The sequence below is a fragment of the Capricornis sumatraensis genome, chromosome 5, assembly GCF_032405125.1.
Source record: "Capricornis sumatraensis isolate serow.1 chromosome 5, serow.2, whole genome shotgun sequence".
NCBI lineage: Eukaryota > Metazoa > Chordata > Mammalia > Artiodactyla > Bovidae > Capricornis > Capricornis sumatraensis.
The window spans coordinates 36,480,668-36,508,252 of record NC_091073.1 but is presented as its reverse complement, the minus strand read 5'-3'; the positions used below and the strand labels follow the sequence as shown (position 1 = coordinate 36,508,252).

Below are 27,585 nucleotides of genomic sequence, written 5' to 3'. Positions count from 1 at the left end.
TGACAGCATCTTTTTAATTAAAATTCCCGAGGAAGTTGACACTATTGGGAGAGAAAATGGCTGAGAATTTTCCAAACTTGATGAAAAACATGGATTCCTCAGACTCGGGAAAATGAACAAACACTGAGCAGGATAAACACAAACAAATGTCCAGCTATATATTTGATGCAAAACATCAAAACCAACAGAAAGCCTTTTAAAAAGCCACAGGCAAAAAATTCACACTGTATACAAAGAATGACAACTACACTGACAGGAGACCTCAGTAGTAACGATGGAGGTGGGGTGAAACATCTCCAAAGTATTGAGAGAAAATATGTTCCACCTAGAATTGCATGCCCAGTTCACCTTTAAGAATAAAAGGAAAAAAAAGATTTTAATATAACTAGTAACTGAAACAGTTTAAAATCAACAGACTGTCAATGTATGAACTTTATAAAGGATGCTTTTCAAGAATATAGGGAGAAGGTCTAAGATACAAGAAGAAATGGTATGCAAAGAGATTGACAAATATGGATAAATTTAAATACTATTAAAAAAAATTAAGCCCCATTTGAAAAGTTAAAAAAAACACTTAAATACAGAACAAAAAACATTTAGTGTTTGCATTATTCTTCATAGATTTAAGTACAGCTTAAATACACATAAATTTTAAAATAGCACTATAGCAAGGTCTGACAGAGCGTGGTTCACTGGAGAAGCGAATGGCAAGCCACTTCAGTATTCTTGCCTTGAGAACCCCATGAACAGTATGAAAAGGCAAAATGATAGGGTACCAAAAGAGGAACTCCCCAGGTCATTAGGTGCCCAATATGCTTTTGGAGATCAGTGGAGAAATAACTCCAGAAAGAATGAAGGGATGGAGCCAAAGCAAAAACAATACCCAGTTGTGGATGTGACTGGTGATAGAAGCAAGATCCGATGCTGTAAAGAGCAATATTGCGTAGGAACCTGGAATGTCAGGTCCATGAATCAAGGCAAATTGGATGGATGTGAGTCTGAGTGAACTCTGGGAGATGGTGATGGACAGGGAGGCCTGGCGTGCTGTGATTCATGGGGTCACAAAGAGTCAGACACGACTGAGTGACTGAACTGAACTGAATATTTGTCAAAATCCTCAAACTCTCAGAAAAAGCAGTATCGGTATCCACTAGAAATAAGTTTAAATTCAGGAAACAAAAGTAATTTCTTAATTATAGACATCTCCTACCTACTCCACTCATATCCACCTACATACCCCAACACATGTACCCAGCTAATGTCAAAGCCAGGTTCATGGCTCTAGGTGAGAACTAAAGGTATTCCCATCAGCATAAGGGAAAGACAAGGCTAATATTTAACACCACCATAGTTAATTGAACACTGTTCAATTAAAAACTTATTCAATGCAATTAGGAAATATAACAAAAGAAAAAAGTATAAATATTAAGGGAGAAAACTAAAATCATGATTTGCAGATCATGAATTATTTCCTAGAAAAAAGAAATCCACTGAAATTTAAAAAGATCAATAATGACTAATTAAGGAAAAAAATACAATCACAATAGCAACAATAAAAATATCTGAACATTTTTTTTCAAGAAATATAAAATGTAAGAAAATTACAAGTTCTCTAGGGACACACAACAATTTAAATGAAGTACAACAATATTTAAGGGCTTCCCTGATGGCTCAGATGGTAAAGAATCTGCCTGCAATGCAAAGATGAATCATTCAACAATGATCCTGGGTTAGAAAATTGCCAAACATTTAGGAGGGAAAATAAAGCTAGGCTCTTATTTATTCTGGGTGGCATGAGATTATTTTATATGTAATCAATCTCAGTTGCATATAAGGTTTAGAAATTTAAAAAAAAAATCCATAAATGCACAAAAGGAAAATTTAGGAAATTTTAAAAAATCATCTTGGACCAAGAAAGACCCTTCCAAACATATTTCTAAAGCTGGATATAAAGGAAAAGACTGATTAAGATTTATCAACACAAAAACAACTTGAGATTAGACTTGCCATTTCAAGACGTTTTCCTTCCTCTCTCTTGAAAGCCACTCTCCAAAAACAAGGAAAGAAGAAGCAAACAAACTCTACCTCTGATAGTGCTAGAAGATCTGCAACTTCCAAAACAGTTAATGAAGACAGCTAGCAGACAGAACGTTAGACCTGAATAGTTACGGCAACAGACACCAGTGAGAAGCAAGCCAAGTGATCCTGCAGAACCCTGGAATGATACAGAGTACCCCAAAAGCTGGAGTGGGGATGAAATCAAGACAACTCTAAAATCCTAAAATAAATGACCGCTGAATTGCCAGGTCTCCTTTCCCTACTTCAGTCAGATACCTATGCTTTTCCCACTATAGGAGACAGAGGGTTGGTCTTTGGAGATTCTGAATCAGAGATGTCCAGATTCAGGGAATCATACAGAAAAGGGTGTAAAACTGAAAACAGGGATTAAGTGAAAGCCTTCAAGTCAAAATGTTTCCCCATTCAGTTCCAAATGCCTCCAACCCAACTACCTGAGAAAGTAACTACAGATAAAGACCTTTGGGGGTCCCCAATTTAAAAACTGTCTGGCTACCCTGATTATCTTACAGTTTAGCCCAATAAATGAGAAGACCACTCACATACATAGTATTATCAATTTAATAATAACACACTTATATTCACAGATGATATGAAATATTTGTTTTCAACAACAAAAAGAAAAACAAAGGCAATACAGAAAAAAAGAAAAAAGAAGGCAATACAGGAAATGCAGGCAAGATAAGAAAACATTAAAGGCATTATAATGCTACTCTGGAATACGTATTATAGCCATGAAATAAGAGAATAAAACTCACAGAAATACAAAATAACTGAAATAAAAGTGCTAAAAGAAAAGGCTATTTCCAAGAAAACAGAAAAGGCAAAGATGGATAGGAGAGACAAGAAAAGATTACAGACTCAATCCCTAAAAAAATCACAATACCAGCAATAAAGAACTGAGAAATCTGTGGCTGAATAGATACAGAATGCCAGTGTGATAACTAAAAAAAGATGAAAACCAAGGTACATTACTGTGAACCTTCAAAATACCAGGGATTAAAAGGAAATAAAGTGTTACATGCTTACAAGGAAGCACACTAAATAAACTGGCATCAGATTTCTCAAAAGTAACAATGGAAGCTAGTAAACAATGGAAAATGCCTTAAAATTCTAACTGGAAATGATTTTTCAACATAATTCTATACCCAGTTTAACTATCCTTCAACATTTTATGATAAAGGTGTGATTTGTCAAATTTCCAAATATTTACTGATCATATACTCTTTCTCAGGAAGCTTTTAAGGATATATCCAATCAAACAGAATTTAGGAAGGGGAAGACCTGCGTTTGAGGAAAATAGTGAAATCTAACTTAGGAAAGGAGTGAAAGAACATCCCAGGATGGCAGAGAAGTCCCATGATGAGAACTGTGCCTTAAGTTTACACCTATAATGCAAATACTTCATACTGGAACAGGCAGAAAGAAGGCTCTATGAGCAGTGCTGCCAAAGAAAGAAAAGCAACAGATTGTTTAATTGTACAATTTTATTAAGTGGCATTTTACAGAGGGGTTGGGATTCAAGTCTGCAAATCAAGAAAAATTAAGTGAATCAAAAATGAATGTGGCAAAAAATGTGCTCCAGGTGCAACAAACCAACATTTTTCTTCCAAAAAGAAAATGTGATCAGAGTACACTACTTGGGCTCAATTATTTTAAAAAGGAAAAAAAACACATAAAACGAAAGTTGCTGTACATGAAAGGAGACAAAGTCTAATTTTTTACCTTCTATCCCAGATGTTCCTATAAAATAAGGGATGAGGCTAAGTTCCTTCCAGATAGACAGTTGAGAATCCCAATAGATTAACTATATAGAAGGGCTAAGTCTCAAGTGTTTCTCCCTGGCTGCCCCATCTGATCCAATCTGAAGGGTTTTAAGTCCATGAGAAACTGGCTAGATGATCAGGTTATAAGTGGATATTAAGGAAACTTACTTATCACCATCTTAAGGCATTCAGGATTGTCTTGAATAAGTGGTTCAGCTTGTACTGTTTTACTTAAGAAATTCTTTGATATAAGAGGAAACCTGACTTTAGCAAGGATGTCAACCATAAAAGGCTGGCGATTAGGTTCATCATATTTCAACCACCTGACCGCAGCATCATAAACCTAAGGGGAGAAAAAAAGCATGGTAAAATTTTTAGATGGCAGCAGCACTTCCAATTACCTATGTTTACTCTCACAGTGAAGGGAAAGAATCTCATTAAGACATAACTGCTTATCCCAAACATCTTATTCAGATACTTGTTTTCATCCCCAAATACCCATCTTTACTTCAGAACAGTTTATACAATGCTCTAGTGATTCTTCTAGGTAATATGCTTTATAGAACTTATTACTACTGCATAATATAACGATAAGGAGGATGTTGAATACATATTTTTAAATTGCTTTTAAACAAAATATAACTTCTGTTTTGGAAGGAGATATGATATACATTTCCCACTGAAAAAATCTATTGATCAATGCTAGTTTCAATTATTTGCTTATATGATACCAGGAAAAGGTGTTATTTCCTCAGAGGCCTTCTACCCCAAGAGATATGAAGGTCATCTAAGATTTTGTTTCAATCTAATATTCCTAAATTATGAACTGATAGACCTATGTGCTTTCCACAAACTTTATGATATAAAAATTCTATATATATAAAAGTAAATTAGAGTATTTATGTAAGAATTGCTTTCTAAAATAAAATAATTCATTTAACTACCAAAAAAGTGCCAAGTTTATTAACATAATTTGATCTACAAATCACTAGTTTAAACACACTGAAAAAAATGTATTATTTCATATACCACACACTTTTAGGTCATATTAATAAGGCCTAAATTTAATTTCCCCATGAGTCAGTTAAACTTTTTATAGGAATTACTCTTTTATTTTTAAATAATTTCTTTATGGGGATAGTTTTTGATTTACAGAAAAATTGGAAAGATAGTATAGAGAGTTCCCATATACCCTGCACTTAGATGTTAATTGGTACGTTAGTAAAAAAATCTCATCATAACTAACAAATAAATGTTAATACATTAAGGTCCATACTTTAAAAAAATCCTTTAGTTTGTCTAATTTTCTTTTTCTATTCCTCAGTTCCAAAGAAGATACATTACATTTAGTCATCATATCACCTTAGGCTCTTCTAGACTATGACAGATTCTCAGACCTTCCTTGTTTTTGACGATTTTTGACAGTTTTGAGTTCTAATCAGTATAGACTGTCTTTCAATCTAGGTTATCTCATGATTAGGCTGGGGCTGTAGTTTTTTTTGGAAGGAAGACAGAGATGACATGCCAGTCTCATTATATTAAGGGTATGTGCTATCAACATGGTATCACTGATTTCCATGCTATATAATACATTATCACAAACTTTTTGACTTAAATTACAGAGAAGGATGGGGAACTGAAAATAGAGATTAATTAAATGTCTGCATATTAAAGCGTTACCCCATCTAGCTCCTAACGCCTGCACCCAGCTTACACCTCTAACAGTTTATCTGACAGTTCTGGAGATGACAGTCCAAAGTGGATCATACCCTGGGCAAAAATTGAGGTGTCAGCAAGACTGCCTGAAGGCCTAGAGGAGAAACCATTTTCTTGATTTTTCTAACATTCAGCAGCCATGAAACAAAATTTGGAATACTCTACTTAGTGTAAATACCGTCTCTCCTAATATGATTCTTTTCGTTATCATGTATCCAAAAATGAAGTGTAAGAAGTCCATAGGAACATTTTTACTAAGAATATTGTGGGAAGGCAATTTAGTTACCTGATCCTCTGCTCTCACAGTCAGAGTGTCCTGGTTGAGGAGATGTGTAACTCGCTTGACATCAAGTTGTAGAAATTCATCAGTTTTATAAACTTCAGTAAAATGCTGATGAATAAAGTCATCTGCAGTTGCTTTCAATTCAGGACAGTCTAGACACTCCGCTAATACACTTATACCTGAAGATAGAAAGAAAATAAACGAACCAAAATACCTTTTAAAAAAAACACAGTGAAGATACAGTAATTGACTCTAGGAAAATGAGATAATAAATTTCATAAATCTTTTCCATTGATTTGTCTATTGTTATGCCAGCATGATACCATCTTATATGTGGCTGAATTTGGTACTTGGTAGGACAGACCCTCTTCAATGTTTTTCCAAACTTTTCTTGGCTACAAGTAAAACATTTTCTCTCGCAAATAAATTTTAAAATAAGCTTATAATGTTCTACTTTTTAAAAATTCTAATATGACTTCAATTAAGGTTGCTAAATATTTGGATTACTTTAGGGACAGTTGAGAGATCTCCACTTAGATTTTTTTAATGATCTTCAATGTAATTAATTGATTATTAATGTTCTGTATCAGGAATCTGCAAAGTACTGTCCATGAGCCAAATCACTCACTTCTAGCTGTAGGGTCAGCAGCTAAGAATATTTTTCCTATTTTTAAAGGGTTGTGAAAAAAGGGAGAGTAGGGGAGAGAAAGAAGGAGGGGAATGTATTAACCAATAAGATGGCATGCTATATACTCATGGTGAGCAGTCGGCTACATATGAATGTTTAGGATCCCAATAGGGAAATGATACTTTCACCAAAAACCAGTATTTATTTATTAACTAATTTTTGGCAGTTGAATTTGTGGTGATTATGTGACCAAATAAAGTATCATGTGGATCAATAAAATATGAATGTGAAAAGTAGTTGTTTCTATGAAGACTGAGGTTTAAGAAAGACTTGAAATAGCTCAAATCAAGCATGACCAAGACAACTGATAAAATCTGAGAAAACACTGCAAAATTCTAGAAGGATTCTGTCATCAGACTTCTTGCTGAGTTATCAATTTAAGGAAATTAAGAATAAAAAATCATAGATGATATATTATTGGTGTGACTTATGTAAGACAGATGTAGGTAAAATCAGTATTTATAGAGTTGGGCTTAGCATCAAACAGCAGATTGCTATATTTATATTACACTAAAATAAAATCTTTACAATTGATAAAAACCTTCTTTAACCACTCACTACATTAATAAAATTTAAATTAGCCAACTAAGTACTGTTCTGATTATGCCAGATAAGGAAACTTCTATTGTTACTCTATTTTTTCTTGATTGCACTGATGGAAACCTTCAGCACATAATTGAACACTATTTGCTATCAGTTTCAGACACATACAGGTTAACTATTTTATTTCTAGTTTAAGAGTTTTTATAAATATAGGAATGAGTACTGAAATACAAAAGTGCCTTCAGCATCTGTTGCTACGGCTGTAAGTATTTTTATATAAGTATAGCATGTTAGCATAGTAAATTATGTTTGTTTTTTTAACACTGAATCATTCTGGCATTTCTAAAGTAAAACCTTGCTCCTCTTCCTATACATACAAAAAAATCATTGCTGAGGTTATTTTTTATTTTGGAAAATGCTGATACAGTATTTTATGGCTTGTTTCTGCTGAGGTTAATAGGCATCTCCCTAACCTCCTCTTAAAATATATTCCTGGAAAATATTTTAGTGAACATCTGAAGATTAAATGAGGAAAAAAGAAGATTAAATAAGGATACTTATAACCATGCCTTTTTTCTTTATTAAAATACAAATTAACTTTTTTTTTAATAGGAATCTCATTTCTTACCAAGACAGTTTGAAGCATCAACTTGTTCTTTCAAAAAATCAACACACATTTTCTTCACAGGTTCAATCTGATACTGATTTGCTGCATCTAACAAGGACTGAACATTGTTGCTATTCACAGAAATTCTGTAAATAAGGTGAAATAAATATTAATTTCCTACAATTTACTGTTTAAATAATGCTGCTTTAAAATGTATCCTACTGGCCCCTAAAATTAAACAAAAAATTAAGATTTTTCAGCCTTTGAACTAGTATAGCATAGGATCCTCAAACCCCACCCCTACCACCCTTATAGTTTTTCATTCTGAAGAATGTGGAACACACCAACTTATTATAATAATACTTTGCCATGGCAGATCCTGACCTTACTTCTCCATAACAGAAATGATCCTTCATAGCAGAAATGATCCCTAACTTACCTAGCTGTATAAGCAAATTCCACAAGTTGTTCAATAATGTCAGGTTCGGCATCTTTGAGTTCCACTTCAAAGGACTTTGATTCAAGCATGTTAGCTAATACAAAGAAGAAACATAAGTGGCATGAGTACTTCCATGAGTCTAACTGAAGAACCAGATCATTCTAGGCTGTGTTGAATGTTAGAGAAAAATAGAATGACAGATACCTCTCTGAAAGAAAACACCCTAGGAAAGCCTAACCAGCACTCCCCTATAATAAATGCAAATTAATTCTCCATACTTGAGATGTGCCTTAAAATAAGATATTAGTCAATTAGTGTACTTAAAAAAAAAAAGGCCAAGTAAACAGAAAGACATAAATCTAGATTTAGTATTTCCCCAACTCCTAAATTAATTTGGTAGCATTCTCTTAAATTGCTATGGGAAAAATGCCTCTGATACAGCTGGAACAGACCTATAAAAACAATGACAATTAAATATACATAGTCAGCTTTCAACAGCAAGGCTCTCATTCTTCCCCAAAACCCTAGTAGGTAGCCAGGGCATTAAAGAGAAAACTTGAGGCAAATATATTATATAACTTGATCAAGCTCATAAGCAGTACTAAGTAGAAGAACCAGGACTCGGACCCAATTCTCAACTCCAAAATATGTTTTTTTTTTTAGTATATTTCATTTTTCATTTAACTTGCTAAATAAAAGGCCATAAGACTATCTGCTCCTTTGCCTTTTCATCTGAGATTAAGAAAGAAACCCAGTATTCAACTAGAAGCTATATGTTCATTAGTAAACACTTAGAGGCCTTTGGGGCTAAAAAAGGACAGCTCTCCTCCGAGCAGTCACCACCGTGACCACTCTTCAATCTCCTCACCATTCTATGGCCTTATGTGCTTTTAAAAGTGGCATATTAAATATGAAAATGGCATATTTCCATTTAGACCTCACCTAAATCTCATAGAAAAAATATTGTGTTTTATCTACAGATACTTACTTGTGAACATTAAGTTAAAAAAATGACTGGCTGCAGCAAGGACAACACGATGAGCAGGTATCTTTCTTTCCTGAACCATAAGGATCACATCACACAGTGTTTTCTAATCAAGAGAGAAATAAATACAATTAAAAAGGGCTCAATGGGAATGGCTAGGCAAAGGAAAAAAACAGGTGCTGACCAAATGCTTTATCTCTGTTTTCCATTTAAATCCATTATTTCCCCAGCACAGATCTTGTTTATAATGTAAAATCTATTTACGAAGGACTTACAGAGTTGCTGTCATGAGTTTGGTGTATCAAAATCTGGCACTAAAGCTCCCAATAGTCAGGGGAAAAAAAAAAAAAGAAAAAGATCTTTAAAATCAGGGAAAAAAAGTACCAACCTTTGGGGGAAGCCATTTTTTTTTTTTTTTTTTAAATCTGACACTAATTCTACGATGTTTCTCATAGTGAGATTTTATGGGGACATTAAATGACAATGTCCCTGGTGGTTTTTCAAACAAAACAATATACTTTTTAAAAACTGTCCTTGATAAAATGTAAAGTACACACTGCATTTTCCAAGAAAGTTGCCTTCATAGACCTAACCCGAAACAGGAACTACTCAGAACATAGAGTAGATGAACCAAGTGTCCACTGAGCACTCTTTCCTTAAATAACACTTCTCTAATATGCACTTCTGATAAGACCTGGATAGCAGCCACTTTTAAATTGTGATATCTAACCAAGGATAAATGTGTCACTGTAGGTTACTGAAAGAAGACAAACCTAGATTGTATACTTAAAAGTGTTAGAAAAATGGGGAACATTAAAGTTTAAGATTTACTTACTTAAAGATGAGTTTCAAGAAAAAAGAAATGTCTTGTTTATCAAATAAAATTTCAAATTCTTAATGAAGTTAAAGATATAATGTATAGATTTGGCTCAGAAAAAAATATGTAAAGCACTCTCTTAGGCACTGGGAATACGAGGCAAATAATATTTTCAGAGTAATAGTACTCACAAATCTAAATAATGGCCCAATAGCTCAGAAGATATGGAATTTTGCAAATTTAGGTATTTTACTAAAACTGCTGATATAGTTTCTGACAGATAAATCACTATTTCCTACATTACTATGCCACGAATAAAAACCCAAATAAGATAGTAACACTTAGAATGAGAAAAAAATGGGTCCCATTTTTTTAGAACCCTAAAAATGGGTTCTTAGTGGGCTAAGAAATAAACATTTCATTCTTACAGCTTACTTAAGGACTTTTTTTTTTTTAAGGGGATTCCCTGGTGGCGCAGACGGTAAAGAAACTGCCTGCAAATGTGGGAGACCAGAGTTTGATCCCTAGTTCGGGAAGATCCCCTGGAGAAGGAAATGTCAGTCCCCTCCAATATTCTTGTCTGGGGAATTACATGGATGGAGGAGCCTGGTGGGCCACAGTCCATGGGTTCACAAAGAGTCAGATACAACTGAGTGACTAACACTACTAGGAACTATAGACTATTGCTTAGACATTATATGCAGATCATAATTAAAGCCACTGTTACTCCAATAATGTCTTACATTTTTATTTCCATTTATTTGGGGAAGGGATACAGAATAGGCATAGCTTGCAGGTGATTTTGCTGCACCACAAAATACTAGATAGCAAAACCAAGCCAACTGTTTGGTTACCATCAAAAACAAGCTTGATCAAGTTTGCTTAAGAGGAAGCAAGAGAAAAAGACAGGGAGAAGTGAAGGAGGGAAGGAAAGAAAAAAAGAGGAAGAAAGAATACCGACAGAATAGCAAGCAAATTAGACAGGAGAGGGGCCTATGGCTGCTGAAGGGAAGTTCCAGAAAACGTCAAGTTAAACTGAAAAGGAGCAAAAAACCTTCCCAAGGCATACTTGGGGATGGGAAATGTTAGTGTAGTGAATTGACAGACACAGAAGGAAGTCAGGGAAATCAGAAGAATCTTTGTACAATTTAGTCTTAGTCTAAGATTAATCTCTAGCTGGATATAAATGTGTACAGCAAGTGGGAGGAGGTGAAATGGGAGCAATCGTTTACATCCAAATGGTACATTTATTTGACTGGACTACAACAGATTAATAGGTCCTATTCAACAAGAAATGGGACTGACCTAAAGAGAGAGGTCCCTCCTGCTATCTGTCCTTGGGAAAGAGGGGTATGCACAAACAGGAAATGGGGAGACAGAGACTCAGGAAGCTGGAGAATGAAAGCCCAAGGTGAATAGAACAGAAACTTAAACAAAACTACCTTTTGAACAACATATCTTCACTGGATTAAACACACCAAAAAACCTTGCAATTTCTGTTTATGTCCTCCCATATTTGTTACATCTTTGTATTTATTATTTTCAGCTTTTGAATCTTAAGTCTCTTATAAAAGCATAATTTTTGTGTAACCTTGCCTGAGGTTCCCACAAAGATAATTTTAAATAGAGTTTAACATAATCCTGTTTATCACTAATAACTTAATTTCATTTTACATATGCTACTTTTTAAATGCTATTTATTATTTTCTTGCTATCTTCATTTTTTTAACTGTCAGTTGTTATTTTGGTCACATATTCTTTGCTTTTTTTCCTCTTTCAGGGACTTATATAGAGATCTGTCAAGTATTTGCAAACTCAGTCCAGCAGGGTATTGTTCTAGGCATGCAAGAAGGGTTCAAGAACAATATATCTATTAATGTAATTCATCATACTGATGGGTTAAAAGAGAAATTTTTCACGTAGAAAAGGTTCAATATATGACAAAAGGGTGTGTGATAATATTAAAAATTCATTTCCTGGGATTCTTCAATAAAGAAAATGATGTATCTGTCCGCTTAAGGTCATTCATCAGAATCAACAGCAAACATCACATTTAATAGTGAAACAGAAGAGGCATTCTCATTCAAGTTTGAAATATATATATACACATATACATACATCCTGTCACATTTTCCTGGAATTTTTAGCCAAATCAGTACAGAAATAAAGATAAATCAATTTAACACTATTAGAACTTATATTGAAAGTCAGTAAGGTGGCTAGACAAAGAAGATAAATATGAAAAGCCAATTAGATGTGAGTAATATGCCATTAAAAAAAACACACAAATGAGAAAAAAAAATCCTAATCACAGCAGTAAGAAAATAATTAAATATCGAGAAATAAACCTAAGCAATGTGAGGGATCTACATTAATGGGAATTTGGCATATGATAAAGATACCATTTCAAGTATGTGGTGAGGAGGTGGGGCACAGGTAACGGTTAAGGCAGTGAAATTATTTTGCTTGATACTGTTAACAGTGGATATATGTCATTATACATCTGTCAAAACTACAGAATGTAGAAAGAATGAACTCTAAGATACACTATGGTTAAAAATGTAACAAGGCCTCATCCATTTTAACAAATGCCTCACACTTAGACAAGATGTTAATAAAGAGGGAAACTGGGGCAGGGGGATGAAAGGGGTAAATGGAAACTACTTTCTGCTCAATTTTTCTGTTAAAACTGCTCTAAAAAAAGTTTAATTTAAAAAAGGTGGTGAGAGATTTGATAACTGACAAAATGGTATTGGAGTGGCTGTTACCAATTTATGAGAAAATAAATAATAGTTTTCTCTCTCAAAGTGCTCTCTCTTCCTCTGGTGACGGTAAGTACTGGGGAGGACGTCTCAGTCCTTTTCTCCATCCGTCGCTGGTGGAAGAGTGGCTGCCGGATGAGCAAGAGCATGGTAGAGGTCACTGACCACACAGAGCCAGGTTTCCCAGCTCATTCTTCCAGGAATCTGCTCCCCAAGCAGAACTGAATTCACTGGGACAGGCTTGCCTCCGCCTATGGCAGGAGAGGACTGTTTCCATTCCTCAGCTGCTCTGCCTCAGACTGGGTGGGAAAGTTTTTAGTTAAGGGGGAGAAGAGGAGGAAGCCTCTTTATGCTCAAGTCAAGGCCATGCTCACTAGTCTGTCATCACTCTTAATTTATGTCTCCTGTGTCTATTTCTGAAATATTTAGAACCAGAAGAAGAGGGTCCCTGAAACCACTATGGATAGACACTCAAACCAAGGCAAACAGCAACTCGGGGGCTGCTTTAGGGTTTGCAGGTATTAGGCACTTTTGTGGGGAAAGTCCTTTGGCTTGAAAAGACTCCCCTCAAAACTCCCCTAAAGGCAAGCATTTTAGACACGCGTTTGTGGAATGACCTTTCGCTCTCTTTAAGTAGTTGCCAGATAGGCCTGCAAAAAGGCACTTTAGGTTCCTGTAAATTCCACAGCATTGCATGAGGTTCTAGCTCTCTGCAGTATGTGTTGGCGTTAGGAGAAGGCATGCAAGCAGCAGTCCCAAGTTCTATTCTTCACTGTATCCCAAGGAGAGGACTGAGGAATGACTAACCTTTGGATTTATGTGGCTTGTCAACAAGGTTCTGCAATCAGTCCCTCCCAGCGTGAATTCAAGTTGACCCTGGGTACAGATCCCTGGGGAGACTGTAGATTCAACTATAGTTGGGTGGTGGATTTAAATCACTGAAAGGATAAATGAAAATGGAACTCTTATTACACAGGAATAAATCATCATTTTGGATTGAGATTTACTAGAAAAGCCTCAGGGAAGCCCAGAAAAGCCTCAACAAAGCAATAATAAACCCAAAGGTTAAGAGAAAAATAATTTACATGACTTTAGAAATCTTTTTTTGTTCAGAAAAGCAAGAAAAACAGCACTGGGCTTAAATACATGTATAATCAGGATAAGGCAAGTGGGAAAGTAAAAGAAAAACATAGGAACATACCTAGATTAATAAAGGAGATTTCCTTCCTTAAGGGAAATATATGACAAGCTCAGTCAAACAGCTTTGAAAAGAAAAGCAGATAAATTTTGGTGCAACTGATCTTTAAAAGATGAGATTAGAGGGGAAAAAAGGTTACTTTTGTTGTTATTTATTCAATGAAGGTGATGTGGGCCAAAGAGATACATAACAGGAAGAAAGAATTCAGGAGCAGACTAAACAATCTCTCTCAGAAAAAAGTTTGACCTAGGAATTTTTTATAAGATTTCTTTTAAAGCTAAAGGTAAGAAATCAAACACACAATTAAAGGACTGCCCTCGAAAGACTGGGGCAGTTACAGTAGGTGATTACAGTAAGTTCAGATTGATTTGAAAAGGGGAAATGAAGATCAGCAGTAAAGTATCACATGCATTATTAAATACTCTGCAAGGTGATCTGGCGAGAAGACAGGAATGGTAAACGCTCTAGCGAAACATATGGGCGAAGTTTCTGGAAATTAAGACTACGAGAGAGTACTAGGTCACATTAAGGGGAGCCAAATAATTCAGACCTGTTAGATGCTGGGCTTCCCCATAATTAAAATTACCTTACTGAGGGTGGTTAAGGGTTGGCAGTAAACCTAACACAGACCTCTTATATTTTCTACCATGGCAATGTCTATAGACTTTGAAAGGCACTAGTAGAAGAAATAGGTTAGCAAAACATCTGGGGCTAAAAGGAAAAGGAAAAGAGGCATTTGATCTAAGCAATGTTAGCTCTACAGGATAGGAATGTATTCAACTTTAACAGGCTAGCAACTCAGTTGGGGTTGTCTGGAAGGAACAAATGGACACAAAGACACCGCCCACTTCGACACAAATAGGAAACAGAAAGGAATGTGTCTGCTATCACCAAGTTTTCCAGGCCTGGCAAACAAAAGATGAAGAAGAAAGGCAAGGTTTCGAGGAGCATGCTGTAAAGGGCCACAGGCCTTAGAGGAGTCTGTTAAAGGTCACACTCCAGCTGAGACAAACGGAGGGGAAAAAAAGAAAAGGCTCTTCCATGAACTAAGATTAATACATAGAAGGAGACTGGATCACTCTGCTGTACACTTGAAACTACACCATAGAGTAACTATACTTCAATGTATTTTATACACACATATATATGAATATATAAGGAATTTCACAGCAGGTGAGGATTGTAACAAGGACACAAAGGTGCAGAACAACCAGGAGGATCAGAACTGTGGAGGATTCAAGGCCACAAACTGCTCTGCACAACCGCCCATTACGAATGTGAATCCCTCTCCTCCCAAACAGGAGAGACTTTGTCACTAGACAAAACTCAACTATTTTGGCACCAAGTTGCCAGGAACACAAGGTTCAAATAAGAAAATGAAAATTAATCTTAAACGTGCACGATGGACCACAAGGAGAAAAGAGACTAGCAGAGTCAGCAGCTGAGAAACTCCACTGGCAAATTTCCATGGAAAACAATGTATCCTATGCCAACAAAGCATTATTATGCATAGATGAAATTCCTTCTCCAGGAAACAGTTTGCCCATTAGCCTCCTGATCAAAGTGATTCCTCCAGGCTGAGTTTAGTCTTAGGGTCTATCTATTACAGACAGCTGACAAAGGCTAGCAATCTGTCAAAATCAAAAGCCAAGATTTTTCTTTGAAAACTGTTTCACCAGAAACAAAGTTTCTGCTCTGTTTTTGGCTGGCAACAATAACAGTGGGTTAAGACCATATAGTATTATGTAAACATCTTTACTATTTATTGAGATGGGAGATGTGCTTGTACAGTTTCAAGCTTGTGGGGATGGGGGTGACACTATGCTAATCTTAAGAGTCCTGGAGACCCTCTGCCATACTGAAAACGTGACACAAACTACTTTGAAATTGGAGACGTTCTGGAAGTGCTCAATTAACAGTCTATTCCGATGGAAGACAAGCTACACTGAAGGTGCTGAAGAAGTTATCCTGACTTGACCTTAACACTTAAGTGAATGCCTTATGGCTGACACTCAGCAGCATAAGAAAACAGGGTGAGCAGACTTTTGCCTTTCAACTGCTTTAACTGACAGGGAGATTATAGATGTGGGAATTCAACAATAAGGGGGTTCATAACAGGCAGACTTGGGGGATTTTGTTGCTAGTATGGAATTAGAGTACTGTCATTTGTTCACTGCAGACAGTCGAGAGAGCTATGAATGACATCTTGGCTGAGAACAATTTGAGATGAGAAATGGAAGTGGCCTTCCAAGTCTAGAGTTAACAGATATCTACCCATTCCACACCTTTCTGCATTCCATAGCTTTCTGGAGTAAAAAAATTAAATAACTTCCTGAACTGTTCTTCAGAGGCTACACAAAGGAACAGTCAATTGATGGAGGATGCCTCGTCAGCATCTGAGACAGAACAAAGCACCCCCTGTGCCAGGAACAGAGCACCTGGAAGATAAACCAAACCTGGGAATGCGAACTCACAGTGCTGTGTCCACTTAACGTCTGTGAAGAGCGCTGGTGCCCGGTTCACCGCTCTAAGATCTCAGCTCAGGGAGTTTACCTGAAGATCAACAGCCACATGAGACATACTACAACACCCTAGTGACAGATGAGCAACTACCTGGTAATCCCCCATAGGCAGTGCTCCTCTAGTGAAATAAAGTTGGAAGACGAGGCTTTGCTTGAGAAGAACACCTTGTAAATTCCAATAATCTAAATTTTATAATCTGAACATTCATGTGTCCTGCAAGGGGGGCAGTGGGGAAGATGGCTGGGCCCAAGTCCAGCATACAGAGTCCACCGTAAGACACATCTTACCTGTCCTGTTGAGCAGATGGGGAACTCAAGCAGAAGTATGTGAGGAATCTCATCATTAATAAAACAGCAATGCCTTTTGTTCTAATTTTTAATTTTACTAGCAACTTCGCTCTTGTTGGGTAAAATTAGGAAGAGAGATGTGAACTCAAGACGCCTTGCGCCTTTCCTTTGAGAGAAGTATGATCAGAAATATTCTGTTCTCAGTACCACATAGACACAGAGAGACAGACACAGGCAGTTTACTCTTTTTTCTGGGAAAAACGTTGGATGAGTGGTTTTCAAAGCTTTTTCTTTAAGCAGTTGAATCTATTTTCAAATGATTTGATTTCATTTATTTTGTATAAACAAAATGGTTTCTAGCCAGAACTAGCCTGACAACCAAGGTATGGCAGAGGCTCCCCTCACTAATATGCTTAATGATTCATTTACAAAACTTTTGTTTCTGATCCCAGCAATTAGTCCTTCTGGAGGTGGGTTATGGTAGCAGTTTAGAGATTTGGGGACCCAGAAAAAGAATCATTTAATCAAGTGATAAAACAGCATTTCCACAAAATTCAAAGTTAAAACTGTGACCTGGCCATTTTGGCCTCCTCATGCCACCGGGTAAAAAGTTACTACGGACGGCCTGATCCTGGCCGTCAAGAAAAAAAATTATTCTTCTTCTCCATGAGACAAAAGATGACTGGAACTCAAGGGACCCCCACTGGACTCCTTCTGGTTGTTGGGAGAGACAATCCTCTATGGTTCTCGAGTTCCTGGACATGCCAAGAATGCAAGGTTCTGTCGCTTTTTATCCAAGCCCCCATTTCTCAGGGTTTTGCTGGCAGAAAGTGACCATGACAGTGAGACAACGTCTCCCTTCCAGGATAAAAAGCAAGCCCGTCTATGGTTTGCTGTAAAATTGGCAGATTCCTTAAACTCATTGTTCATCTCTTAGCTCCAACACAAACCCACTGTGTGTGTGATATCCAGCCAGGCCCCCCCACGTCACCCTCACAGTACTTCTGGGGCAAGGGGAACTGGTGCATACACGCTGACGCGGGGGACGCTGTGCAGCGGCTAGCCAAGTCTTCTGCCAGCATCCATCCAACAGTAACAGGCTAACTCAGTCAGCTTTTAAGTAACATAAAATCAGATCCCAGAGGTAACACTGATGCTGCCAAATGTCGTGGTAAATGTTAGTGTGAGACTAAAGTAATCCTATACAGGGAAGCCCGAAGGTTCAAGATACCTAGGAAGAAAAGATCAGGTCACCACCCCATCAGGTAAAGAAACTTGAGGGGTTGGCTAAAGACAAAGAATAGGATGGCCAGTGAAGAAAGAAGTCACAAATACAACAATTAATAAACCATGATAAACAATGAACGTGGCTTCTACTTTTTTTCTTTTTTATAAAATATTTACATAATAGTTGCCCTTCCCCTCCAAGATCATATAAACCATCAGTTATCATATATAGCCCTATGGATCTTAAAGTGACCTAGAAGGAATGGATATCACTAAGTGATCCTGGAGTTAGACACTATAAGTGAAAAAAATTTTGGCGGTATATATACATATCTTTAAATTATAGGAATGAGAATAAGAGCATGCATGTTTGTACTGGACAGCCTAAGGTAGAGGTCATAGTGGGTATCTCTGGATTCTGGCAATCTAGCTTCCAATTTCCCCCTCCTATTAGAACTTCAAACTCTCATTTCTGGGGAGAAGAATCCTCATTATGAACTATCCTGGAGAGAGGGCAATTCTCTGAGCCTGCCTCTCATTATGGAACCCGTAAGTCAGACAGTTCTTCTATTCACTCCTTAGCAAAGACCTAATCTGGCCAACAATCAAAGGCCAGCCAATTAGACACCTACTTCCAGAATTATGAAACCCGAGTGAATGATGGAACGATAGGGCAGAGTGTGGGGAGATGGAGACGTCTTTATGGTGGCACGAGCTAGTCGTCAAGACTGTCCCTGCATTGTAACCTTGGCTCCGGGGTTTTTGCAGCCTAGTTACCAAAGAATCCCTTGTTCCCCGTTTGCCAGGCCTGCTCAGCTTCCAGCCTGCAGTGAATGCAGTAAGCTCCCAAAATTCTCTAGACAGAAACTCCCTCAGTCTCTTGATTCCAAACATACCCACCTACACACTTACCAACCCTCTTTTCCTTCCTAGTCCTATGGAAGGGGAACCATCCTCCTTCCTCCATATGAGGTTACTCACCTCTAATTCGGACTTCATCTCAGGAATTATCTATCAACTACCCGTTCTGTCTCATAAGAACTCAACCTCTCCAACTCAAATGAATTCTTCCTACTAGTTTTTAAACACACATACATCTCCCATTTAAACAAATAACATCAAAAGCCTTCATTTGACTCCCTGTCTCCATTTAGGGTCAAATTTCTCAAATGAACTGTCTCCATTTTCTGATATCCTACTCACACTAATCTGACTTCCATTCGTCTCCTTATCAAAGTCAATAAACCCCTCTTTGTTATTACACCCTACAAGCATTTTTAGTTCTTGTCTTACTGACTTCTCATAGGCTTCAAAATTTGCCCTCTTCTTTCTGAAACAATTTCTTCTCTGAGTCTCAAAACTCTCACCTTCTTCCTACTCTTCCAGCCATTCCTTTTCTGTTTTCCTTACAGGCTCATTCCCCATCCAGCCTTTATCCTAGTCTCTTAAGTCTCCACAGCTTCAGTGAAGTTATCTTCTATCTGCAGGTAACTCATAAATTCATATTTTTAACCCACAATTCTCCAGACCTGTCCACTCAGATACCTCAATGTCTCAGCAGCACTGTGAACCAATTAAAATGCAAATTACCTTATCCTCAAAGCCTTAATCCAAAAAATAAAAGCCGTGGTCCATTTTTAGTATCTCCTCTTTTAGTAAACAGTGTCATGATCCATTTAGTTATGCACTCTAGAACCCTGGGGATCATGAATGACATCCTGTACAGAAGTCTTCCGCATTCAATCAATCACCACCTTCACAAAAGCAAAAAAAGCAGCCAACTTTTATTGAGAACGTATGCATTATCAAGTCCTGTTTTAAGTTATCTTGATTATCTAATTTAGTCATCACAACCACACAGGATGGTTATTATGCCTAACCTGTTGATCTTACCTCCTAAATCTCTTGAATATATCACCTGTGGTGAAGCTCCAATACTTTGGCCACCTGATACGAAGAGCCGACTCGCTGGAAAAGACCCTGATGCTGGGAAGGACTGAGAGTAAAAGGAGAAGGGGCGGCAGAGGATGAGAGGGTTAGACAGCATCACTGACTCAATCAATGGACATGAGTTTGAGCAAACTCTAGGAGACAGTGAAGGACAAGGAAGCCTGGTGTGCTGCACCCCATGGGGTTGCAAAGAGCTGGACAAGACTTAGTGGCTGAACAACAACTTCACTGATATTGCTGTTGCTGCTCTCACCTCTGTCCAAAGGACCATCTCACTGGGAACTTTTGTTTGGTCTGTCAGCAACTACTGAGTTAATTCACTTATTTCACAGAGCAGTCAATCATCTCTGTCAAAAGAAAAACTGATAACACCTCTTCCTCCTCTCACAGATATATTTGAAAGGGTATCAGAGAAAAGGCAAAACCCACTAACTTGACTTATGAGGCTGTACCCGGGTAGATCTCTAGCAACTTGTCCATTTTCATCTTTCACCATCCCCTCGCTACGTTCTGTGCTCCAGTCACACTGGCCTTTTACCAGTCTCTGGTACCTGCCATTTTATGTTAAGTAGGTCTCACACAATGATTCTCAACAGATACTCACCTGAAAGGATGAGTTAAAAAGCCAAACTGCAACAGGGGAATAGATAACCAGTGAGCCAAAGAGGGAGAGAGGTATTTACAGGGAACTACTGAGTCGAAGAATAAGTGGATTGGTTTATTGGTTGGTTTACAAGCTAGAGAGGTTAAAACATGCCTAAATGCTGACAGTAGAATCCAGCAGAGGAGAAGTTAATGATGCCTAACAAGGATAGAGTAATCAACAGTGCAGCAACTTTTCTGATTAGACTAGTACTGAGAAAGTCAAGGCCCAGATGGAAGTACTGGCTTTCAATGGCCTTAGTCACTGTAGTAGAATTTTTAAAAAGTGCCAAAACAAGTTTACAGATTTGGTGGTGGAAAGATGAAAGATAGATAGTTCCAGACTAATGACTTATATTTATTTGTGATGTCAAAAGAGGGATGATCTACTTAAAGTGAGGATACAGGGTTCAGGTTGGAGGAAAACAGTAAAATAAATAGGTAAGTGGGATTGCTCACCAGTAAGTAGTACTGCCAGGCCAGGTGAAGTCAGGACTCACCCGGTGGAGGGCTGCCCAGTAATGGGATATTCTTCACCTGTGCTTGGGAGCCTTGCACAGAGGTGAACAGTCATCAATGCTGTTTGCCCAAAGGATGTGAAAAAAAGGACAGAGGGCCAAGAAAGCTTGGGACACTGAAAAGAGAGCAAAGAGAGAGATATATCTCCTAAACCGGACAGACAAAAAGAGAAAATTGAGAAGAGTTAAGGACAGGGAGGTCTGGATAATAGGGAGTTGTCAATGGGCGTTGTTATGAAAATGCAATGAGAAAAGCCTGTAAAACACTTTGCAGAATGGCTGTTATATCCAAAGTAAGTGCTTGAGAAGTGTTTCTATTATTGAGGATTTGATGCAGAAGGCTTAGATCATTGCAGGAGACCCTAAGGATTACCGATGTGTAATAACTGACAGTCTTGGAGAAGTGAGCATACAGAGGGTGAATTATTTTAATAATAGTTAGTAAGAGAACCGAGGTGACGGGTCAGCAAGCATCCAGTCCTCAAAATTAGCTTTGCAGTTCTCTCACTTCACCCTCAATGGGGCTTTAACATAAGCTCTTACTTTCTAATTATTCTTTAATTCATTTAACCTCAGGAAACTGAACTATAGTGGTACTCCAAGTTCTCAAAACATCTCTCAATTGATAAGGGTCTTCTGGACTGCATTAACAAACAGCATCAGCACTGGATACGTGCAGTAGTGACTAATGACCCTGCCCTGCTTTGAAGAGCCCCTTTCTAGTGTAACAGATAATGTGAACCTAAACAAAATGTTGGAAAAATGACAAGGCACTCCACCAAATAAAATAAGATGCTACCATACAGCCACTCGGAGAAGGCAATGGCACCCCACTCCAGTATGCTTGCCTGGCAAATCCCATGGACAGAGGAGCCCGGTAGGCTGCAGTCCACGGGGTTGCGAGGAGTCGGACACGACTGAGCAACTTCACTTTCACTTTTCACTTTCCTGCATTGGAGAAGGAAATGGCAACGCACTCCAGTGTTCTTGCCTGGAGAATCCCAGGGATGGGGGAGCCTGGTGGGCTGCCGTCTATGGGGTCGCACAGAGTTGGACACGACTGAAGCGACTTAGCAGCAGCAGCATACAGCCACTGGAATGGCTAATGTCATAGAGACTGACGATACCAAGTGTTGGCTAAGACAGAGCGAAAGCCTCTGTCATACAGAACTGGCTGAAGTGTGAACTGGCACAACTTCAGAAATTGTACCCCTATACCGAGTAAAGCTGAATGCAGCCTACCTTGTGACTCAGCAACTCCATTCTTGGGTATTTCCCAACAAAGCCACGTGTGTACACATCAAAAGACATGTACAAAAATGTTCACAGTAGTACTAGTTTTAATAATCCCAAATACCCAACATGATAGAAGGGATAAATTGTGGTGTGTTCATGCAATGTTCACGCAAGTCTGTATGTATGCAAACTACATACAATGAAGACGGACTAGAGCAACAAACGACAATATATATAAATCTCCCAAACAAAATGTGAGCTTTAAGAAACCAAGACACATGAATGTATGCTCTATGATTCCATGTACGCAAGTTCAAAAGCAGGAAAAACAAGTCTGTGGCAGCAGGAATTAGAATAGTGGTTACCTTTGAGGAGGTAGCAACTGAGAAGGGCATAAGAGGGAGACCTCTGGTGTATTAGTCATGTTCTTTTTCTTGAAGGGGGTATGTTCATTTTGCAATAATTCTTTGAGCTGCACATTTATGATCTGGACCCTTTTTGTCAATCTTACACTTCATTGGCAAGTTTACTTAAAAACAGGAGGCCAGAAATGACTGAAAGGATAATGGAAGAAAAGGCTTCACAGGAAGCTGAGCAGCAGCAGCTGGCTCAGCAGCATCCCCTTTCACCACTACATACAGATTGACTCAAGTGTCACAGAGAGCTGAATGACCTAAATCCTATTGTCTAAGATCACAGAACTACCTAATGATAGAGCAGGAATTGGGATTCAGGAATTCTAAGTTCACAGTGCTCTTCAATTCTTGTAGGGATGTTTCTGGCTGTGTATAGAAGGGCCCTTGTCATCCCATCTTCAAAGTAATGAGGACATAAGGGGATGCAAAAAATAGTAATAACACAAAAGTATTCACCAGAGAACAATGACAATTTAAAAACTGGTCCTCACTTCAACATTCCTCCTCTAGCTTACACTAGCTTCTCCTCTGCCACTTCCATCAACTGCCCTTGTCAGTCCTTGGTGAGCCTCTTCTGTATTATGTCAAACAGGACAATACGTGTACAACGTAAATCAACTGCAAAAGTCAAACTACACATCTTAACAAAAGATGCAGGATTCTAAGAAGTTGGTAAAAATGCTACTGGAGAACTGTTAGCAAAGCCATTGACAAAAAGCAGAAACTGGCAGATTAAGGCCATTGTGGAAGAAATTCCTGATGGCTCATCCAGCGTCCATTTTTCCCTTCCCACTCAGTAACAGAATCCTGCTACTTAGTATTCTTTATTTCTATTGTAACAATAAATAGATACTAATATTGCTTAAGGCTAAGTCTAAAAAGTGGTTATGAATCAATTTTAAACCCCCAAAGCTAAACATAGTCTCAGACAATCCCCTCCTTCTCAAGCAGACATTTGATGCTCCAGCCCAGTTGCACCCTATCTACAGAATGAGGCAATGCTTCACAATGCTATAGTCTGCGTATGAAAACATGCTTTTGGGGGAATGGGAGGGTTGTTGGAAACAAATCTGGGCGCTAGTCAACTAGGGTTCATTTACCTTTTAGAGGCAGACACTAGTTAAATGCATCAATAATGTCAGCAGTGTCATAAACAAAAAAGGTTCACATGAAAGGAACATGAATGTATACATGTAAATTTATGCATGAAAGTTACATAAAATATTGAATTCAGGCATTCACAGCTACTTCAGCCCAAAGACCAGGAAAGATTTAAATGCACTCCCACTACCATCTACTGCACTCATGCACGATGTCAGTAGCTAATGAACAAAAACAAGATGCCAGCAGAGTTTGCTTAAAGACACCAGCAATTATTATCTTCAAAAAAATCTTGAAATTCCTCTATTACTGTCCATATTCCCATCAGACCAGAAACGGTAGGAAAGGGGGCAGGGCACAACCTTTAAAAGGGTGGCGCAGCCACACAGACATGACAAAAACTGGTTAAAACCAACTTGGTCCAAGATGGTGGAAGATTCGACTTCCAGTGGACCTTGAGCCTCATCACACACTTACTGTAATGCATTAGCACAAACTAAATGACACACCCACCAGTGCCCTGACTCTTCTGAGGTTAACCATAAAAGGCCAAAAAGTGGGTGATGGCCCAGTTCCCAGAAATCTCTGCCCCTTCCCCTGAAACCGTTGGAATAATCTTCCCACTCGTTAGCCTATGGAATTATCCAGCCCAGGAAAACTAACCATATCAAGGTGCATTCTCAGGTACTGAGACAGACTGCATTCTGTCTATGGGTTGTGCACCTCTAAATAAATCCACTTCTTACCTGTCGCTTCACTGAATTCCTTCCACCATAAGACAAAGATACTGAGCTTTGGGAATTCCCTGGAGGCCCAGAGGTTAGGACTCGGCTTTCACTGCTGGGGGCGCTGGTTCAATTCCTACCTGAGGAACTAATCCTACAAAGCCGCAGGAAAAAAGAAACCGACCTTCAATAAAGTCCGGAGACCAGCTGTATGCTCTCAATTAAGTTCAAGTCCCAATCTGGTTTGTGCAGTTTCAGCACCACCAAATGAGCAAGCTAGGTTTTGCAGTTACACTCACATCCTGCTTTTGTCATGAAAAACAGGACCACAGACACAAAACTGAAACATTCCCACAGATCTCCCTGGACGCACATTTCTACAAACAAAGCTTCCAGGATGAGAAAAATGACCAAGCGACTTTTCTGGTCTAAGAGGCATTCATAAACAAACAGATTCTCTGGTCTACATTCTTTGGCGTTAAAACCCGTTCTTTTCACAACCCACCTTTCGCCGACGTGCCGAAGATTGTCACTAAAACGCCACACATCAAAGACAGAACAAAGACTCCTCTGAAATAACAGAGGCGCAAGGGGCCCTTAATGGATGGCACGGAATTTATCCACGACTGTTTCTGCTCTAAATTAACACATACAGGAGACTCTGCCTTCTCCTAGCTCCACCCCGGTAACACAGAAGGGAGGCGGGGATCTTTATTTAAGAGGAGCTGATGTCAGGGCCAGCAATGCTTCTCCCTTCCTCGAGGGCTTCGGTTTGGGCTGTGCCAATGGGATTCTTCGCACGAGATCTCACGGCAGCTAAAAACGGCTGGCCAATGGAGGGATGCTCGGCTCACAAAGAGATAACTAGGGCACAGCTGTTATACAACCGATACCCGACGCCGGACGCCAGTCCGAGAGGTCCCCTAGGAGTCTGACCTGGGAGCCACAGCATCGGCGGACAACGAGGCACTTCTGCTGGAGAGCTGTTTAACGCGACCCTCCACCAGCAGCTGCTTCGCCGGCGTGCGAAAATGCAAGGAAGGGCGAGGACAGAGGAAGAAGAGGGTCGCGATCCACGGGGCGCGGGTTTCAGCCGGGTCCGTCAGGGGCCCAAGCCCCGGACCACCTCCCCCACGCCGACGGTCACTCCCACAGAGGCGGTACCTGTTTCCGCATGTTATTCATGACGCCCATGAAACCTGCCAACAATTTGGCTTCCTCTCGGGCAGCAAGTTTCTTCTCGGTCTTCTTCTTGCTGCTCTTCTCTACCCCAGAGGCTGCCATCCTCCTTCGGTCAGCGCGGCTCACGCCCGGGACTCGCCGGGCCGGGCGAGGGGTTGCACTCTCCAGGCACGCTGGAGCTTGTGTTCACCAAACCACCGAGGCTGGGAGAGGGGCTGGCTGTACCACTCCGCCTGCGGAAGCGCGGGGACACCGCAGACCTTGCAGTAGGGCAAGGCCAGACGACCCGCTCAGAAGACCGCTGTAAGGCGATGTAGTCGCTGGGCTGCGTCTCCAGCAGAACCGGAGCCCGGAGGAGGAGCCTGCGCACTTGGCTCGAGGGGGCGGGGCCGCTAAGAAGGAGTGGGGGGCGGGGTCTACGCGTCAGAGCCGCGCGCCTCTCCGAGCGGCTGGAGGCCGGTGCCCAACGTCCTTTCCGTGCGCCGGCTGTTTTGGTTTCTAGCTGGTCCGGAGTTGCGCGTTCCTTTCCCTTTGCCCAAGACAAGTTTTACAAATTTGGCTGACGTGGCGAGATTATCTTTTGGGGATAATTGGGTGATAGAAGGCAAAAAGAGCGTCCCGTTAGCGTAAACTCCGTAAGGACCAGCGTCGGTGTTTCTTCACTGCCGTATCAGAAGATGACATGCTGTAGGCGCTCAATATTAAATGGGAGAAGACCAACACGTACTGCAAGTTAAGGTTTATTGCATGGAAAATAAGGTTTATTTGCTTGGGAGTCATAAAGCAAGGATACACAGTCCCCATTGGTGTTTCCCTGATGTGGAATGGCTGCCTGCTTAGGCTGGTTTACTTCTCAGTGTTTGAAACTAAGATCAGGTGTCAGCTCCAGAAATCTCCAATTAGGCTTCCCCAAGTAATCACAGAACTCATGAGATGCTTTTTGTAACTATAAATCATATTATTTCTAGCATATAATATCTATAATATAAGATTATTTAAATTTACATTTTGAAAACTTATACATATCCCTTTAATTTTCTACCTAGGTCTGTATAGGAATATGGGAGAAGGAAATGGCAACCCACTCCAGTATTCTTGCCTGAAAAATCCTGTGGACAGAGGAGCCTGGTGGGCTGCTGTCCATAGGGTCGCACAGAGTCAGACACGACTGAAGCGACTTAACCATGCATGCATGCATGCATATAGGAATATATAGAAACATGCTCTAAGTAAAATAATTTATCAAAGCATTATACTTTCTCTTGATTAGGAGAAAGCAATACAGTATAATTCAAATGAAAGAGCAAGTGGCTTATAAGGCCCTCCAAAAACAAACAAACTAAAATCTAAGCAAAAAAAAAAAAGCTTTAAAAAAGGGAGTTTCCCAGTGGTCCATGGTTATGACTGTGCTTCCACTGCTTCCACCTGGGGTGCTGGTTGGATTCCTGGTGGAGGAAGGTGCAGCCAAAAAAAAAAAAAATTATAAGCATTCTTAGAAAAGAATAAGACATTTATACCTCTGTGTACCTTATAATTTTTTTTAATCTAAATGTTCTCGGATCTTCTGTTTTAACTAGTCAAGACAGTCATCCTTGAGTAATTTGAAGGTTGGGTCCAGAAGCTGTTGGGGATACCAAAATCCACAAATGCTCAGAATCTCATAGTGAACCCTCCATATCCATGGTTCTGCAACAGGTGATTCAACCAATTGTGGATCATGTAGTACTACATGTACTTATTAAAATAAATATCACTGTGTCAGTACTCAGTTCAGACCCCTGTTGTTAAAGAATCAATGGTAATTTGAGACTTTAGAGTGGACCCTGACAATAGAAACCATTTATCCCCTGATGGAGTTAGAGGAAAATTTTGTTTACTTTATTAAATGACCTAGAAAA

General features: G+C 39.1%; 1 protein-coding gene across 1 annotated transcript in view; it reads right to left on the bottom strand.

The window, feature by feature from the left end:
* KLHL7 (kelch like family member 7) overlaps positions 1–25,789 on the bottom strand; it is a 53,893-nt gene extending 28,104 nt beyond the window's left edge. The window contains exons 1-6 of the mRNA XM_068972986.1: positions 25,670–25,789; positions 9,107–9,209; positions 8,119–8,212; positions 7,701–7,825; positions 5,845–6,020; positions 4,011–4,185 (exon numbers count right to left, since the gene is read on the bottom strand). Of these exons, the coding sequence (XP_068829087.1) occupies positions 4,011–4,185; positions 5,845–6,020; positions 7,701–7,825; positions 8,119–8,212; positions 9,107–9,209; positions 25,670–25,789 (793 nt within the window). The remainder of the gene's footprint in view (positions 1–4,010; positions 4,186–5,844; positions 6,021–7,700; positions 7,826–8,118; positions 8,213–9,106; positions 9,210–25,669) is intronic.
* Positions 25,790–27,585: the final 1,796 nt, after the last annotated feature.